General features: G+C 36.2%; 4 protein-coding genes across 7 annotated transcripts in view; 1 reads left to right on the forward strand and 3 right to left on the reverse strand.

The window, feature by feature from the left end:
- LOC117988881 (insulin-like receptor) overlaps nt 1-6248 on the forward strand; it is a 96802-nt gene extending 90554 nt beyond the window's left edge. For 2 of the 3 annotated variants that reach the window (XM_069502493.1, XM_069502497.1), the window contains one exon: nt 1636-6248. In XM_069502493.1, coding sequence (XP_069358594.1) covers nt 1636-1871 — 236 coding nt within the window. In that variant the 3' untranslated portion in view covers nt 1872-6248. The remainder of the gene's footprint in view (nt 1-1635) is intronic. The other variant, XM_069502503.1, reaches the window with a different exon arrangement.
- LOC117991129 (gamma-glutamylcyclotransferase-like) lies at nt 6147-8238 on the reverse strand. The gene is made up of 3 exons (XM_034978686.2): nt 7923-8238; nt 7366-7499; nt 6147-6734 (listed from the first exon to the last, which is right to left on the reverse strand). The coding sequence occupies exons 1-3, from the start codon at nt 8046-8048 to the stop codon at nt 6377-6379; spliced, it is 618 nt and encodes a 205-aa protein (XP_034834577.1). The 5' UTR covers nt 8049-8238; the 3' UTR covers nt 6147-6376.
- A 137-nt stretch (nt 8239-8375) lies between these two features.
- On the reverse strand, nt 8376-10218 carry LOC117992418 (gamma-glutamylcyclotransferase-like). Its single transcript, XM_034980110.2, has 3 exons — nt 9692-10218; nt 9273-9412; nt 8376-8803 (listed from the first exon to the last, which is right to left on the reverse strand). The coding sequence occupies exons 1-3, from the start codon at nt 9806-9808 to the stop codon at nt 8524-8526; spliced, it is 537 nt and encodes a 178-aa protein (XP_034836001.1). The 5' UTR covers nt 9809-10218; the 3' UTR covers nt 8376-8523.
- Nucleotides 10219-10344: 126 nt separating this feature from the next.
- LOC117992352 (glycosaminoglycan xylosylkinase homolog) lies at nt 10345-16347 on the reverse strand. 2 transcript variants are annotated; one of them, XM_034980034.2, is made up of 6 exons: nt 15609-16346; nt 14433-14570; nt 13202-13430; nt 12334-12529; nt 11158-11358; nt 10345-10725 (listed from the first exon to the last, which is right to left on the reverse strand). In XM_034980034.2, the coding sequence occupies exons 1-6, from the start codon at nt 15909-15911 to the stop codon at nt 10515-10517; spliced, it is 1278 nt and encodes a 425-aa protein (XP_034835925.1). In that variant the 5' UTR covers nt 15912-16346; the 3' UTR covers nt 10345-10514. The 2 variants fall into 2 exon arrangements, with proteins under 2 accessions (XP_034835925.1, XP_034835933.1); XM_034980042.2 differs by having other exon boundaries at nt 10593-10725; nt 11162-11358; nt 15609-16347.
- Nucleotides 16348-17518: the final 1171 nt, after the last annotated feature.

Consider the following 17518-nt stretch of genomic DNA (forward strand, 5'->3'; position numbering starts at 1 on the left):
ATATATACCTTATTTCGATCAGATAAATATTAAATTCTATTTATAAATTTAAAATCCTCTGCCTGCCGTCTGCGCAGGTCTTTACGCCGTACGTGAAGCGTGTATGTAGTTGAAACCTGAACAAATTGTACAACATACCGTTGCAACTGCACGTGTAAACAAAATATACCGTCGCATGTTGGGCTGGCTAAAGCCATGTTCAATTATAACATTTTATCTTTCTATAATACTTTTCCGCTTTGACTTGGAAATTTTTTATTAGTAGGATTGCCTACATTTTGTTGCTTAGTTTATATTATGTCCCCTATGGATGTGGCTTAAATCTATTTATACAATGCTATTTAGAAATGTTAAACTTCGCTTTTATGTGTTTTGTATTCGTAGAGAATTTTATCAAAAATGATTGGTCCTACTGTTTTTTCATTAGGTAGGTACTGGTATATTATGTCAAGGCTCAACTGTTGAGGAAATTCAAATAATATTATGTTGTACGAAATTAAGTTCTGTTTCGTAGAGATCGTATTTTTTCGTCTACTACGGCCGATAATTAATTAAGAATAATTAGTTTGATCTGAAATATTTGACAAATTCTAATAACGTTGCTAAGTACGAGTATAGTCTGTACAAAATGACTTCTCACGCGCCATTTTGACTCTATAGGTCAACTGCCATGTCAAAAGAACGGTAGATCTATTCAATCATTATTACAATCGCAATTGTTGTGATTGGCTAAATTTATGATATTCTTGTTGCAACAATCATAGAGCAGAAACAAAGAGGAGATGTTGTATTAAGATTTCCCTATGAAATATCGAGTGACATTTTGCGGGGTGAGGGGTTGTGGAACGCCGCCCACTTCTCAATTTTCCATCTGCGGGTTAGTAGCAAAACTACTCGCTTAGCGACCTAACATCGATATATTGATGTCACTACATAGTTCAGCTATCTCACACTAGATGTCAATAATCTAGAACTATTTTAATAATTACGTATAAAATTACTTACAAATGAAATGTGATACCATTCATAGCATCAGAACGTCTGTCTGAATAACTTTGACACGATAAAACACAACACTTCATCCTTTTGTTCTTAAAAACGCGAAAACACACCGATAATACGAGTCTCAATATATGTGAACCTGACGAACGCAGACAGCATACTAACTAAGGCCCCGCCCACAGTGATGACGTCAGGACCTAGTTGAAAATCACAGTGCACAGTTGCTTAGGCCAACTCCTCTTTGTTTCTGCTCTATGGCAACAATGCATCAATAGTGAGCGAGCGTCAACCAATCAGAGGTGATTGCGATCATGACATTGTAGCTGTCATTCTACCGCAATCAAGCTTGCAGTTAGAAAATAAGATTTTCCGAATTGCCTCATCTGGAAAGTGACACCAGCAGGCCTATTCCGTATCTCAGTAGCTATGTGATTTAAATACACTTTGGAAAGTGTCCAAGAAATAAGTCTAAACTCCTAATTTGTTATTGGGCTAACCAGCCGAGATGATACCGGGAGTTTGTGCACTCCCTAGTTTTCAATTCATATTCGTGTTCTTTACAAACACCAATCTCTCAAGGCTCATTATTGTATGGCACAAGGTGCAATTTGTGACGCGTTCGGTTTGTTGCAGTGGAGGAGGAGAGTGAGAGCGCGGAGGTAAACGTGGGCGCGGTGGCCACGGGCTCGGGCTCCAACCTGTTCGGCGTGTCGGGGCGGCTCGCGTCGTGGGTGCGCGAGCTGTCGTCGCTGCGCTCGCGCGCCGACGACGACGCGGCCGCTGAGCCACTGGCGCCGCCCGAGCCGCGCGCCATCGCGCTCAAGGCGCGCGCCGGCCCCAACGGCGTGCTGCGCGAGCCGGCGCGCTAGCCCCCGCCCGCCCTCGCACCGATATCTACCTCAGGCCGCGGCGCCCGCCCGGCTCTTCGAATCCTAGGTGTAAGCGTAGCTAGTGAATCGTTCGCCGCGTCGTTTATTTATTGCCGCCGCGACCCGGCGCCCGCCGGCCTTTGCATTTATCACGTCGAGCGCCGCGCGGCAGTCGCCGGGGCCGAGCGGACAGAATCCTATATAGTTTACCTCAGTAATATAGTTGTATCGATGTCATTTGTGACGCAGCCTATTATCGTTAAGTTTACCGTGTAAGCTGTAAAGTGTGTATAGTACCTAACGTGACGTAGTGAGGTCGTGTACAAATTATTTTAATTCGTTTGTATTGGAGTCCGCGCTCCCTTGCCGGGCGAGGCGAGCGTCCCAGCGAGCGCCGGATTCGCGTTTACCTTAAGTTTCTGTTATTGCTAGAGCGCTTTTTTTGAAGCGCGTCGCTCGCCGCGACGCAGTTTGCCACTCGTCGCGTATGCTGATAATACTCATAGTTCGATCGGCGTATCGTTTTCGTTTGTCGTTTCTATTTTATAATGAGGAAATAATTTTCATAGATCGGATTTAACCACCAAAGACTTAATACAAATCAAAACGCTAAATTAAGATTTTATTATTATATTGTATTTAGATACGTTATTATTTTGTACATGTAGCGCTGTTCGCGTCGAAGGCTTCTTCGAGTACATAAGACGAAACTGAAATCGATGTGTTCCGTATCAATTACAATGCAATAGATATTCTGCCATTGTTGTTACATAGTCGTTATATAATATGATAATTTTACAATTATTGCGTAGTGTGAATTATCTATACTCCGTAGCCAAAGTCTAGCGGATTTGCAGGACCTTTATACAATAAACTGACAAGTGGACTCGCATTATACATAGAGCTAGGGCGATTAGGTATATCCGAGTAGAGGACGAGCAGCGGCGGTCACGATGGAGCATGTATTGATGCTTTTAAAGTAATTCTTTAGATTAACAAGTTGTATTCGAAAATTTTAATAAAAATTTAAAATAGTTAAAAATTTTAATAGCATTCTTTATTATGTAAAATATACGCTAGACACACTATATGTTACAGTAATATGAAATAGTGAGCTATTTGTACAATAGTTGTATATCCAACCAAAGTTAGACTCCATTATACAACAATCCTGGACATTGGCCGCGCCACAGCGAGGCCAGTGTGATGTTGATAACTTTACGATAATGTGGTTTAAGGGTATAAACGAGTGCCTTCAGAAATCCAGCCTTCATTGGAATGCAGGATTGTTGATTGAAAGAGGAATATGACACGAAAACACGAATGTTGATTTATTTTTAAGGGTGAATCGTTACATTAGCTACAAATGTTAACAAAATGAATCGGTAGTACATAATATTCAATTTTAGCCGCAGAAACATTGATGTCCCTTTCCGACGAAGTTTTTATTTGTTAGGTACTTAGTTGTTACAAAAATAGTAGTATTTCAAGGTACTACAATATGTGTAACAAATACCTATGGTTAATCGAAAACGTGTAATTTTGTACAAGGACCTATAGAGAGAGATCGAGCGCGTGCCAGACCTTCCTTATTTTATAAAAGCTGAAAGTTTCTCTGCGTATTGTCCCCAACACTGGGAGGAACGTTTGTTTGGATCATGGTTGCTTTGGGTATACAGGTAATAAAGGTGTAAAAATCTTACGTCCTAGTATAAAGACAATTTTTTTTAATTCTCTTCGGGGTAGTATTAGAAATCACGTCATGCATTAACAGACACGTAGTGTCGTGAGAACCCCCGTCAGACACCCTTAAACGTTAATAATTTATTAAACTTTTAAGGTGTCTGGCAAGGGGTTGCCACCATACTGTCTGACAATGCATGACATGATATCTGTTTGTTTTCTCCCAAAGCCACCATGATCCAAACAAACATGCAAACATACGTTCCTCCCAATGTTGGGGAGAGAAACGCAGAGAAACTTTCAGCTTTTATAAAATAAGGAAGGTCTGGCACACGCTGGCTCTTAGGTTACTATAAAATTGGACATACTTGTACACAATGATTAATTATTAGTTTATTTATTTACACATTTTTTTAATCGAGAGAATTATACGAGTGATAAGTAATTGCAGACATCATTTCAGCGTGTATTTTGTAATAATATATAATAATTGCTAGAGCAGCTACTGTAACGTGAGACCTCTAAAATTATAGTTTTGTATTTCTAAGTTATCTTTAATTTAGGACGGCAAAATTACGACCATTTAAAATTAATCTATCTGTAATCCATCAATAAGTTACTGAGCAACATTGTTGTCTGTCAAAAAGACCATGACCCATGTGATTTTTGACAGATGACTTATCGACAGATTTTAGATAGATTGATTATAATAATTTCGTTTATACAGCCTTATTCAAATGCCAACACGCACAGTTTGACACCTGCAGTTAACTTCACTCATTTAATGTTATAATTCGTAACTTAATAAAATTATGTGTAAATTATAAGGAAGTGTGAAACCGTGACTGTTGGCATATGAGTAGGGCTACTAAATAATAGCAATGAGGATGGCCAAATGGTGGAGAATTTCGAGACGAATTTGCTAGTACTCGTATGTTGTTTATACATCGTATTATAAAATGCGTCTGATATTTGGATTTGATCCACGATATCTGAAAACTTAATTAAAAATATTACATAGTAAATTATGATTATGTTCACATTGTTAACCGATGACAAACAGTTTTTGTTTCAAATTCAAAAAGGGCTCAAGGCGCATTGCGTTTGTTCTTAATTCTTATCCTTCTCTTCCAGTGACTTGACCAGTTTTAAAAGGAATATTTGTCTACTAATCGAGAGAGTCAACAATTAAGAAATTGCTTAGTGCCACGAGCTTATCGTTACAAATGTAAAACTTACAGGTCACCACATAATATTATACCGAAACATATTTTCTACTTTGTAATCTGTAAAGGTGGCTGCTAATTGGGAGTTTTTTCGTGTAATTGAACCATTTACGATCGAATTTAATAATCATTCTATCTGAAATCTGTCGATAAGTTACTGAGCAACATTGTTATTCGTCAAGAAAGATTATACAATTTTGACAAATAACAACGTTGCTAAGTAACTTATCGACAGATTACAGATAGAATTGATTTCGGTTATTAGAGTTCGTTTTCTAGCATTAGTTGGTACTTAAGACAAGATCGGATTACGTTCCTGTTTATGATAATAATATATATAAAAGGTACATTAAGGCGAGCGTAGTAGTGCTGTGAATTCGAACTGTTATGCTACACGTAATGGCTCTCAACCAGTATCCACCTAATTGGAAGCTAACTTGGCTGGAGTGTCGTTAAGTAATAACTTGACTGTGTAATACAGCGGCTGTAGTCGCTTTCTACGAGCCAGTCGAGGCACTCCACCGTCGCTCTTTCAACACAAAACTCGTGTAAGTTAAGGTTTCCCGGTTCCTGGCGTGATGGCGTCAGCTATTTATTGTTAAGGGCAGCTTTAAGTGAGATATGAGCGCACTTGCGTGGAGTGGCTGGGGCAACGCACAACGTTGCCTCACACAGCGTTATTTGCGGGCTTTAGTCGTCTATTCGTTATAATTATGCATATCATGGTTAACGCCCGATTTGCAGATATAAAGTACAGGGGAAAATATTTGGTTATAACAAATATAATAAATAATTGTAGCGGATAATTTTAATTCAATTCCATTCCATTTGATTGCAATATAGCCAAGCAAGGTGGTATGTTGAATTGGAATCGCAAGTCGGTATAATCTTCGATCATGACGATGAGTGTGCGGTATGGTACTCATACCGAATTTGAAGTTACTTAATCTGAATTATTGTAAATATTACATTATAGATAGACACTTATTGGAATAACAATTATTTATTGACTGAGTGAAAGTTATTTCAATCGTTACATTACATCAGTATTTCTTATTGTTATGATTTCCACTGATTAGGGCACTTTACCTCATTTTAGTGATTATGTTATTCATGAATGTGGACTGATAAAATAATTTCCAATGGATGTGTTCCTCGTGTGTTTGTGTGCGTGTTGTACGAGTGTAGTGTCGGGGTGGCGTTGTGCTATATGCTCAGTTTAGATACAAATTCACCAAACTATTAAGATATAGTGTATAATTTTTATATTTAATTTAATGAAAACCGAGTACCTATTAATAATAATTTTAATATTTATATTATTAAAAAAGTTACAAGAATTAGCGAAAAAATAGTTTTGAATATCGATGTATCCTAAATATAACCCTTGTTTAAATATATTTTATACCAAGTTAATAAAAACAAGGTCTATAACGTTCTTAAAATAAAATTTGTTTTTTAATTGAAATGTTTTCTTATTGCTTCTCCACACTCTTACGACCTCACCTGCCTTGATGTGAAATTTGAATTAATAACATTAATGGTTATTATTGTTATTGACAGTTTATTTATTGCTTTTTATTTTTTCCTTAATGCCTAAGAAATCCAAATTTGAGGCTTCTCCTTTTTCTTCGATATATCACATACGCAAGGCTCTTCGTTAACAAACTTCAATAAAAGGGTATACATCTTGAAACATCCTTTGTCACCATTTTGTTTAATTTTTTCCAAGGCTTGGATGTAATATTGGGGCAGCTGGTGCTCCATAGCACCTAGGATTATTATCTCCTTATAAGTCCATGACGGCCATCTCTCTGCCGGTATGTCGTCGTTGTCGCATCTCGGTAACGGATTCACTTTGTTCACGTACACGCGACACTTGTAAGTGCCCATGTAAGGTGTTAAGACTTCAACATGTTTTGGATAATAAATTTTTCTATCTACACCTTCTTGTCTGAAAAGTTGAACAGTTAGGTAGGTACCAATAGTCCGCGACAGGTCGAGATTGCAATCGGGGCATGAGGCGGGGGGACGCCCCGCACTGGATTAGCTGTGCCGGTGTGCGGGGCGTTCCCTCCCCGATTGCCATCGAGTAGGTATTATTAAATGTTGATTTTTGGAAAGAGTACCTATAGCTATACCTACTTAGATAAACATCACTGAGAGAACACAAAACCTGCAAGTCTGAGAGTTCTCAAAGGTGTATGAAGTCTGCCTATCCGCACTTGCTTAGTCTGGTGGACTATGGCCTAAACTCATTCTGAGTGGAGACTCATGCTCAATAGGTATGGGTTGGTGATGATGAAAATTAATCACTGAGGGTCTTGTCGACTTGTCACCTGCTTTCCGAACTGAAGAGTGATACCTACTTAGATATAGTACGCGACAGGTCGAGATGGCAATCGGGGAGGGCACGCCCCGCACAGCCCCCTGCTAACCTGGTGCGGACAAACGCGGGTGTGCGGGGTGTCTCCCCGCCTCATACCCCGATTGCTATCTCGACCTGTCGCGGACTATACTTGTTACAAAGTGGCCAAGGACTTAAAATAAAGTTATTAATTATTTATTATTGTAGGTACTCTTACTCGTCAAGTTTAGCGATATTTTTAATGTCCAACCTCCATATGACACCCCAGACGTGCGCATTGGCAGTGGGCACCAGTGTTGCAGTTGGTCCTCCCCAAAACTTTGAATATGTTATGAAATCTAATCTGTAATTCTGTAAGAAACTGGTAATAGGTAGGTACATCTATGTAGCTATTCTAATGCGCGTGATGTGAAGGTGTGGATTTATCCGTAGTTCACGTGGGAAGCCGTTTGAATGCAAGCTATTTATGTGGCTCTCCCATTAATTTACAATTTTCTAAATCAATGAGCTTTCCTTAAAATCGGTTAGGCAGTTTAAAATTAAAGAATAAACAGACGCACAATTTTACTTTCCTTCGATATGAACATCGACTAAGTTGGTACCAACACTCAATTCTTGTTTTCAATAGACATATTATATTATACTTAATAGATTATTTATGTAGCATGTCTATAATCGATTTTAGTTTTACAGCTATAGGAATAGTGATAAACTAAATCTTAGACCTACTTATATACTAAAGTTAGGTAGGTACTTCAGTGAAAAAACACTTGCATCTAGGCGGGCTATGGAGACAAATTCTGCACTTGGATTATTCATATGAATTCTAAATGAAAACATATTGCTACCATAAGAATAATATAAAAATGTATCTGGCTTGTATATTTCGTGTCTTAACATATTATTTTATAATGAAATATATGAACTTTTAACATATTATAATAAAAGTAGGAATGTAACAATTAGTATGACATTTGACAGTTCCTATAATAAAGTATTAACCAGTCAGTCATTGAAGTGGTTATTACCATTACCTATTACCATGTTATTACAGCCAGTTGCATTTTTTATGCAGCACTTACCTTCTGGTAGGTACTCAGAACAAGGACTATAGGCACAGGTATAGTTACCTACCAGTTCTATATTTCTGTCAGTTCACATTGTGGAAAGATTTGATAGAAAAAAAATTGTTTTTTTTATTTATGGCCCATAAATAAAAACAACAAATTCATATAACAATAAAAATTTATTATTTAACATCAACAATATTATTTACATTTATATCTCTAAACATTAATAGAAAAATATATTTGTGACATAATTTAGATGTACATGGAATTCAATGATTAAAACATAATTTATTTATGGATTATCTTTACATGTTTAACTTTTCAATCATTTTAGGTGATGCTTTCTGCCCATTGTGAGGTATTTTTTTTAGTTGTGTAATGTATTCTTTTGGCAAGTTACATTCAATAGCTCCATTTACTATACAATCTAAGTAAGTACTAGATGGTCTCCTTTCCGGTGGCAATTCTTCATCAAGGGAAGGGTTCACAGTTTGTTGATATGTGCGACATTCAATTGTTTCACCCTCAGGAGTCCACACCTCAACAGATTTAGCAAAATACCAGTTGGTGTCCACACCTTCTTGTCTGAAAATTTATGATGATTTTTAATTTAAATGATTTTCAACTTCTTAATTATGTTTAGACTTAATGAATTTTATGATACTAAGATTAATAGAAGCGATACCTTTGTCCAAATGCTATGGCCATAGTGTACCACGCTGGCCAGTGGCCATGTGCGGATTCGCAGACTTTACACACCTTTGAGAACATTATGGAGAACTCTCAGGCATTCAGGTTTCCTCACGATGTTTTCCTTCACCGTTAAAGCAAGTGATATTTAATTACCTAAAATGCACATAACTCCAAAAAGTTTCAGGTGCGTGCCCAGGATCGAACCCCCCACCTCTGATCATATCTGATTGCAATAATAATGTTATCTAATACAAATTTTGATGAAAGCAATTACGTAGCATAGCTGTGTTAAGGGAAAATGTTATTAATATGTTAAACTTCGAATGCAGCTTATGAGTTTATATATTTAAATGTTATTTACTTGTCTAAGGCTGGCATATCACTATTGTGAAGTCTCCAGACAGCGCCCCACACATGTATTTGAGCGTTTTCAGTTGGTACGATTGTAGCTGAGGTCCCTCTCCAATGGTCAGAATACTTCATGAAATCTAGTTGATGACCCTGTAACACAACACATGAAAATTATCCGCACATTTTCTCGACGTGGTCTCAATCGATAAAAGAATCTTTTGCAAAAACGAAACAATTGTAAGGAAAAATAATCTTTTGCAAGGACCACCACACAAAACGATCTTGTGTCGCTTATATCCACTGGGCAACCGGCAGTGGCTCACAGCGACCCACTTCAGATCGTCCATCCATCAGCTTGAGATCTCCCAACACTGCGCTTTACGTCTTGGAGTCACGATTCATAAGACTTTATAAATGCCACAAACTCACATCAAGTCTGCCAACTCCAATGAACTCTGCAGTCGGGTTGTTTATACGTATTCGCTTCTTCAGCAGGTTGCTACCGTATGCAAAGTAAAGAAATGTGTCTTTAAATTGCTTTGCCATTGCGGGAATTTAAAGTTTATCTTTTGTTGTTTTAAAATGATGAAATGAAAACAAACCACTTGCCGAATGTTTTTGACATTGACTTGAAACGTCATCGTTAAGTCATAACAAATATATATTTTTTAAATCTGTTTAGGACGTTTAGGAGTTTGGATTCTGACCTTTCTGAAAGTTAATGGTAAAAAACAAAAACTGTTGTTTAAAAATTAGTTTTATGCAATATAGATAGACTCAATAAAAATGAAAAACAATTTACAATATCTTCATATACACAAAGACGCGTCCAAACTCCAGACAGATGCTTTCTTGATAGTCTGACCTTGGTAGCCTGTTAAGGCCCAAGACACGGGTCTGCCCGCGAAATTCAAATTAAATTTGGTTTTTCACAATTTGTAAACTAATGCGACAAAGTAGACTTATGGCATTCAAATTTCTGTCTTGTGTCTTCTACCTTAAGTACCAATTCTTGTTAAATGATAATAATATGTACTTATTACAAAAAACATAGGTACAGTATCTAATAATAAAAACAACTATTTTTGTTCTTATAGAATATTTATTTATTAGGTAAGTATATCACTTTGATGTAGGCACTGGCACAAATTATGGCACTTCCTATTTTTTCACTCGCTAAATAAACCGTTTTTCGTTCGAAATCGTTAGTAATACAAAAATATTATATTAGGGACTATGGGTTGCATAATAATTACAATCTATTTTTTAACACCTTCGACCTTCCGTGTTTGCCAATACAGTACTGTACAGTGGCATACACTTTGAGTAACCTGCGTTCTACTGCCTTAAAATGTTCCTCTGTGGCCAGGGTATGGCCTCGCAGTGCCCCTAACTTTTTAATTGTATCTGTTAAAACACCACCAGATATCATTTCTAGATTTTGCCAAGTTGAAGTTGTTAATCTGAAAAAAGAATCTAACATTTACATTAAGAGTCAACTTTTTCATGATGCATCAACAAATCACAGGTAACTTTTTGAGAAATGCATTCATTGCCCATTCTAAACATTGACTTTTCACTAGTAAGATTGTTACAGTACACGGCAGAAAGTAATGTACATTGGAATGACATTTCCGCTTTGCAGAGCGTTGTATCTGTCACTCATACCTACAGGATGTTTTGTCGGTCTCAGTGACAGAGACAACGCTCTACAAATCTGCTATCTCCTTCTAAAAGTCAATGTACATTACTTTCTGTCGTGTACTGTACATTTGATTTACAGGGTGTACCTGGGTGTTGCCTGCAGGGCTTTATTTTTGGCCATTCTCAAGTGATCATGGAAGGTCACATCACACTAAGCAAAACTATTATGCTTGATAATAATACAAACTTACATACAACATTGGTAGAGCGGCGCTAAAATATCCAACTCATCCACCATTGCATTCCCCAAGCCTTTGCCGTTGTCCAGCAAAACAATCTGATCTTTGTACACTTCGTAGCGATGTCTGTCACCATTTTGTATGAGGAAATCGAAAATTGCAACATCAATCAAATTGAGCAGCCTTTTTGCACTTAATATTCCTTTCACTTTTCTAAAACGAAATAGTAGATTATTAACCAAGGGGATAAAGCAGTGTCTTCTGTCGCGGGTGACGATTTAAATCGCGAGCGTAACGAAGGACTCGAGGTTTACTCCCGAGCGTAGCGAGGGATTTAAGGTCACCCAAGACTAAGACAGCTTTATCACCGAGGAAAATACTTTACTTTTCGTACCATTTGCGAAAAAATTAACACAATAATAATATGAGATAAGTATTTATTAAACGTATTTTTAGAACATTTACTTATTTATAAAATAAATTAGAATAAACTTAACGTTTATGTATTTGAAGAAAACAAAAACGCGGCAAATACCTAGACTAATATTTTTTTGTCGGAAAAGCAAAGGCATCAAGCTCATACGGCCTCGTCGGTTTTCGTAATTTTATTTAATAATCATAACTGCATAATAAATGCGTATTCCTTTTTCAAAAAGATGTATAATGCTTTATATACAAACTCAGTGGTGTAAACTCAGTGGTGTAAACACAGATGTAGCTCAGTATAAATTTCGGTAAGTATTCCAAATTTAAATCACATTCTCCCCCTAGATAATGAATATAATTCAGTACAATTTTCTTTCCCTGTTTTTAGCAGATTAGAAATGACTATTGTTATGTTCGCTTTTTGTGGCATAGAATGTCACTTTTTTGAGCAAGTGGTACGAAAAGCATTATACATCATCCCTCGCTTCGCTCGTGATTTAAGTTTTTAACACGCTCACTACGCTCGGGAGTAAACCTCGAGTCCTTCGTTACGCTCGCGATTTAAATCGTCAGACAGAAGACACTGCTTTATCCCCTTGGTTAATAATCTACTATTTGTGCACAAAAATTGGAAACTTTATCACTACAGTTATTGATTTTGAACTTATCAATAAACATAACACAGACACTAATTGCCTGTTTGTGTACTGATAAATTCAACAAGCGAAAGATAAAGTATTTCTTCACATAATATTTACTTACTTACAAAAATCATTATCAGTTTCCCATTCCATTTTCCTTGTGTTATAGGATCTCCTCCATGGTGACTTATGAATCTTGAATTGTCTGTCCAGATAGAGGATTGCAGCTCCTTCTATTTCTCCATTGCTGTCAGGGCATACTGTCTCATTTATTTTACAGTAAAAACATTTCCCGTATATGCACAATGATCCACTGTCTGAAATTATAAAAAACCGGCCAAGTGCGAGTCAGGCTCGCGCAATGAGGGTTTCGTACTACAGTCGCATTTTTTCGACATTTTTCACGATAATTCAAAAACTATGATGCATAAAAATAAATAAAAATCTGTTTTAGAATGTACAGGTGAGTCTTCACCTGTACATTCTAAAACAGATTTTTTTATGATACCCCACTTGATATAGTTATCTCACTTCGAAAGTTGAAAATACTAACTATTAGTTCATGACCACAATTTAATTTTTTTGTGTGACGTAAATTTCATGATTCTAGGTCAACGGGAAGTAACCCTGTAGGTTTCTTGACAGACAGACAGACAACAAAGTGATCCTATAAGGGTTCCTAAAAAGGCATTATTCAATCACTAGGCAATATTCTCATTACCAACCCTTAGAATGAACATCTATGCATTTTATTGCTAGTCTTTGTTTTGTGACAATACAAAATTACAATGGATCGTAGACGGTCGAAGGACCTTCACAGCCCCAAAGAAAAAAGAAGAAGACACTAGCATAGAATAAATTCATTTTCTTTTATTTCTTTTCAAGATTGAAAATTCGAGCAAGCGTTATCTTATTTTACAAATTCATGTCAAGCAGATGATTCCTTAAATAAATAGATGTCTTAGATAAATGAGGATGACTTAAATTACCATTTTTTACCATAGTCCTCTTCAAGCCTGCAGTAGCAACAGGCACTATGTCCTTGTGAATATGTATGTGGCGTATGACAGAAGGTGGAATCCATTTGAAGTTTAGAACCATTGCTAAGTAATAGGCAAATACTTCAGAGTTGTGACGATCAAAACCTCCATAGATGTTCCCATTGATTACATGGTTCAAGTTGTAGCGTTTTGGCTTGAAATAAATCTTCTGTTTTCCCTTAAATATAAGTATAGTAGCTCTATTAATTGAAGATTAGATTTTTTATGTATACAGTATTGGATAGCGAATAGTATTATTGTGTTTAGGGTAGGTACCTACTTCTTACTCTGTTGTATGAATAAAGTTAATGTAAGTGGGTAGGTTGCAAAAGTGTATGACAATCTCAGTTCATATTGCACATTTTCTAATGGCGAATTAATTAATGGTGTTTAATTAATTATTAATTAATTTCTAATGGTGTTTAATTTATTTATCTTTTAAAAATTATGTTGGACCTTGGACTCCTATCCAGTTACCAACTTGGGTCAACATTGCTAACAATCATAATGAAGTGATATGCCAAAGATCCCTAAAATTTAACTACAATAATTAAAAAAAAACCGGCCAAGTGCGAGTCAGGCTCGCGCAATGAGGGTTCCATACTACGGTCGTATTTTTTCGACATTTTGCAGGGTAATTCAAAAACTATGATACATAAAAATAAATAAAAATCTGTTTTAGAATGCACAGGTGAAGACCTTTCATATGGTACCCCACTTGATATAGTTATCTTACTTAGAAAATTGAAAATACTAATTATTAGTTCAAGACATTCAATGTTCATTCAATGTTCTCAGCGTACATATTCAAAATCCTTTAATCTTTTATCGTTTTGTATTTTGTGTCTTGTTTCTTGTACCTTTATTTGTATTTAAATTTATTATTAATCATCTAGTAAGTGTAAGTGGCACTGCCGTTCTAATAAGATATAAAAATAAATAAATAAATAAATGACCACAATTTAAATTTTTTTTGTGTGATTAAACACAAATTTACGGTTTTCAGATTTTTCCCCAAATGTCAGCTATAAGATTTACCTACCTGCCAAATTTCATGATTCTAGGTCAACGGGAAGTACCCTGTAGGTTTCTTGACAGACAGACAGACAACAAAGTGATCCTATAAGGGATCCGTTTTTCCTTTTGAGGTAAGGAACCCTAAAAAATGCTGAAAACTTACTTCAAGTAAAAGCAACAGTTTCAATTGTGTTCCTTTAGGAGCATTGTCTACCAATGCTATCTGTGAGGTTTGTATGGCATGTAGTATTTCTCCCGGAGCTCCATTGGTGTGTGGAAATAGAGACTCTTCACTATTCCACTGGAAATTAAACCTCAATTATAACACTTTTTCAATCACTAGATAGTCTACTCACCTAGTAGTCTACATGGATTTAGGTTTTTGAAAACCTTGTGGGAACTTCCATTTTCTGGGATAAAAAATTGCCTACATATAGCTCTGGGATGATAGCTATCTCTGAGCCAAATTTCGTCAAAATTGCAATCGTAAGCAGGTGGACAGATAGACAGAGAAAGAAAGAAAGAAAATGACTTTATTTGTTGTTGGTGTCATAGATAAAAACAAAGTACAAATGTAACATTTTCATCTGTGATACCCCCATAAGCACTAATTAAGCAGAGCTGTACACCCCAAATGGGTGTACAGCTCAGCTTAATGTCTTGCATCATATGCGTTAACACACATAAGATGCAGGGCGCTCTGCATAGGATGCAGAGCTTCGCATTTATAATATTAGGATGGATAAGTAAACTATCTGCTATCTGACCTGGTGGTCTAATACAGGCTAAGTTGGAAGAGGTATAGCAGTTTAATTAAACCCATACCTAATCCTTATTGGTTTTTTAAGAGGCATTGTAATGGATCTAAATTGCTTGCCAGCACATCTTTGCTTGTAAGGTGGTAAACAAGTCATGGCGAAGATGGCCCACTAGGCAATTTAGAAACAATAAATTCCTTAAATTGTCCCTGAACAGTTATCAGTCGAACAATTAGGTCAGCTTTAACAGTTATTAATTTTTTTTATAACTATTATATAAAAATATCTACAAAATATAATCGATAAACTGAATGCATAATTGAATGGTTTTTATTTCTGTATGGTGTGGGTACAGTAAAAACATTTTTACTTTCATTTTTTCTTGGGAGGAACATAATGTTATATGTATATACTATATAGTTTGGAAAACTATTTATTCATTACATGAATAAAAAATTTAACAAAATTAGTTCATGGGTCTTTGAGATAATTGTGAACAAACAAACATACATAAACGTTGAATAAATAACCTTTTTTTTAAGTCTGTTAAAAAGCCTACTTTACTTTGTATGTTTACTTACACTTTCTGTTTCGCTCCACACATCCTGAGTGTTAATGTTATGATGACTAGAGTTAAAAGAAATTAATAAACTGTTATGTATTGGTAAAAACTTTGGATTTTTACTTTTGTATTTGCTTGGCAAATAGTTTAGGTAATCATAAATGTCTTTAAACACACTGGAGGTAAATTCTAACTTAATACTTGGTACATTAAACTTTGGAGATCTTGTTCCAACTGTGTTAAGAGTATAGAAAAAATAAATATTCAGGCCGACGAGAACGAGAAGGAATAATGAAAATCCAAAAGCATAATTCATCGACATTATGCACAATGCCAAAAGCAGTTTAATCCTATAGCACTCACATGTTTGCCTCGTATTGTACTAATCTTTAAAAATAGTATCAACATGCATTTATTTTATTATTACACTGAAGATAATACAGATTACGAATGGTTACATAAAACTGAGTAATTGGTTGAAATTAAATGTTTTTAATTTTATAAGTTACACTGTTAAATTATCGTTTGAGCTTAATTAAAGGTTATTTGATTACAAAGGTTATTTTACTGTGTACTGTGTTATCTGTAATTTTACTGTGATTACGAGAAACTCATGTTTTTGTTAAGAATACAGATTTAATTTTTTCCCATTGTAATTTGTAAATTAAATTACTTGTAAGAGTTATACTGTATGGTAAATGGTAATTTATTTTGACGAGATTTTGAGGGGATTTGACCAATTTTGACATTTAGAGTTCACCACGAGGTGACATTGACAGTGGCAGACTGCCGTTTAAGTTCAGAAATCATTGATTTTATAAAAAGAGATTTTACAATGGAAACGGGTAACTTTGTAGTGGCGAGAGTTTTTAGGATGCCAAATTTTTTCATGTGATTTAGATATTTTATTCCATAATCACTTATAGTTCTAGCATTTCACGAAGGCCACTGACTCATGCTTGTGTTTAAGTCGTATCGGTATACGTAAGGTACACTAAATCATAAAATATGTGTGCGTTTGACGAAAATGATTTGTGTCGAAAAAATACGACTGTAGTACGGAACCCTCATTGTGCGAGCCTGACTCGCACTTGGCCAGTTTTTTAATACTGTAATTGGCTATGGTCGAGAGAAGCTGAAAGGAAAAGTGCAATTTCAATGTTTGCGTAGCCAACCATCAATCCTTTAGGAAAGCTCTATAGATTTTTTGTGTAGACCAGAGATCATTCTTTGTTAGGTAGGCCTATTTGTTTTATTCTTGGATGCAGTTATCCAGCGTGCGATGAGTGGTGAGTCTGCAACGCTACGCGACATGCGGCAAGGCACGGGAATGACGGGATGTTTGTCTCCGATGCTAACACGATTACGCCCAATCAGCAGCGTCGCCGCCCTAATTGGGCGCCCCTATGCGAGGGCGGGCTTTTTTAACAGCTTGCGCAAACATTCTCTCCCTGCCTGAGCCTGATGCCAACAAAGCGCGCGGCTCACGTGAATTAGGATTTCGTAAACAAAGTGGATACGAAGCGAAAGAACAATATTTAAATGTTTTGACTGAGAGCTTCCAAATCCTAATAGGTACCTACTCCTAATGAACTATTCAACTTTCGTACCGAAATCGCAGCTAATCATAGTATTTTACAAAATAATATAAGTACTTAGGCCAGGCTGGTGATTCGCTGGCTGACCTGAGTGACTCAGTGGTCAACACTGAATGATAGCCACCGAGCTCATATTTTGACATTTATTTTAAATTCATTGAAGGTTTTCTATGAATAAAATAAAGTACTTATTTTACGCATCAGAACATTTTTACAACTGTAACTAAAGGTTCAAATAAAGCCAGTGGCCCTACCGCGGTTGTTTGACAGCTACAATGTCACGATTGCAATCATCTCTGATTGGGTAATGCTCGCTCACTATTGGCCACAA

This window comes from Maniola hyperantus, chromosome 2 (assembly GCF_902806685.2).
Source record: "Maniola hyperantus chromosome 2, iAphHyp1.2, whole genome shotgun sequence".
In the NCBI taxonomy this organism is placed as follows: Eukaryota; Metazoa; Arthropoda; class Insecta; order Lepidoptera; family Nymphalidae; genus Maniola; species Maniola hyperantus.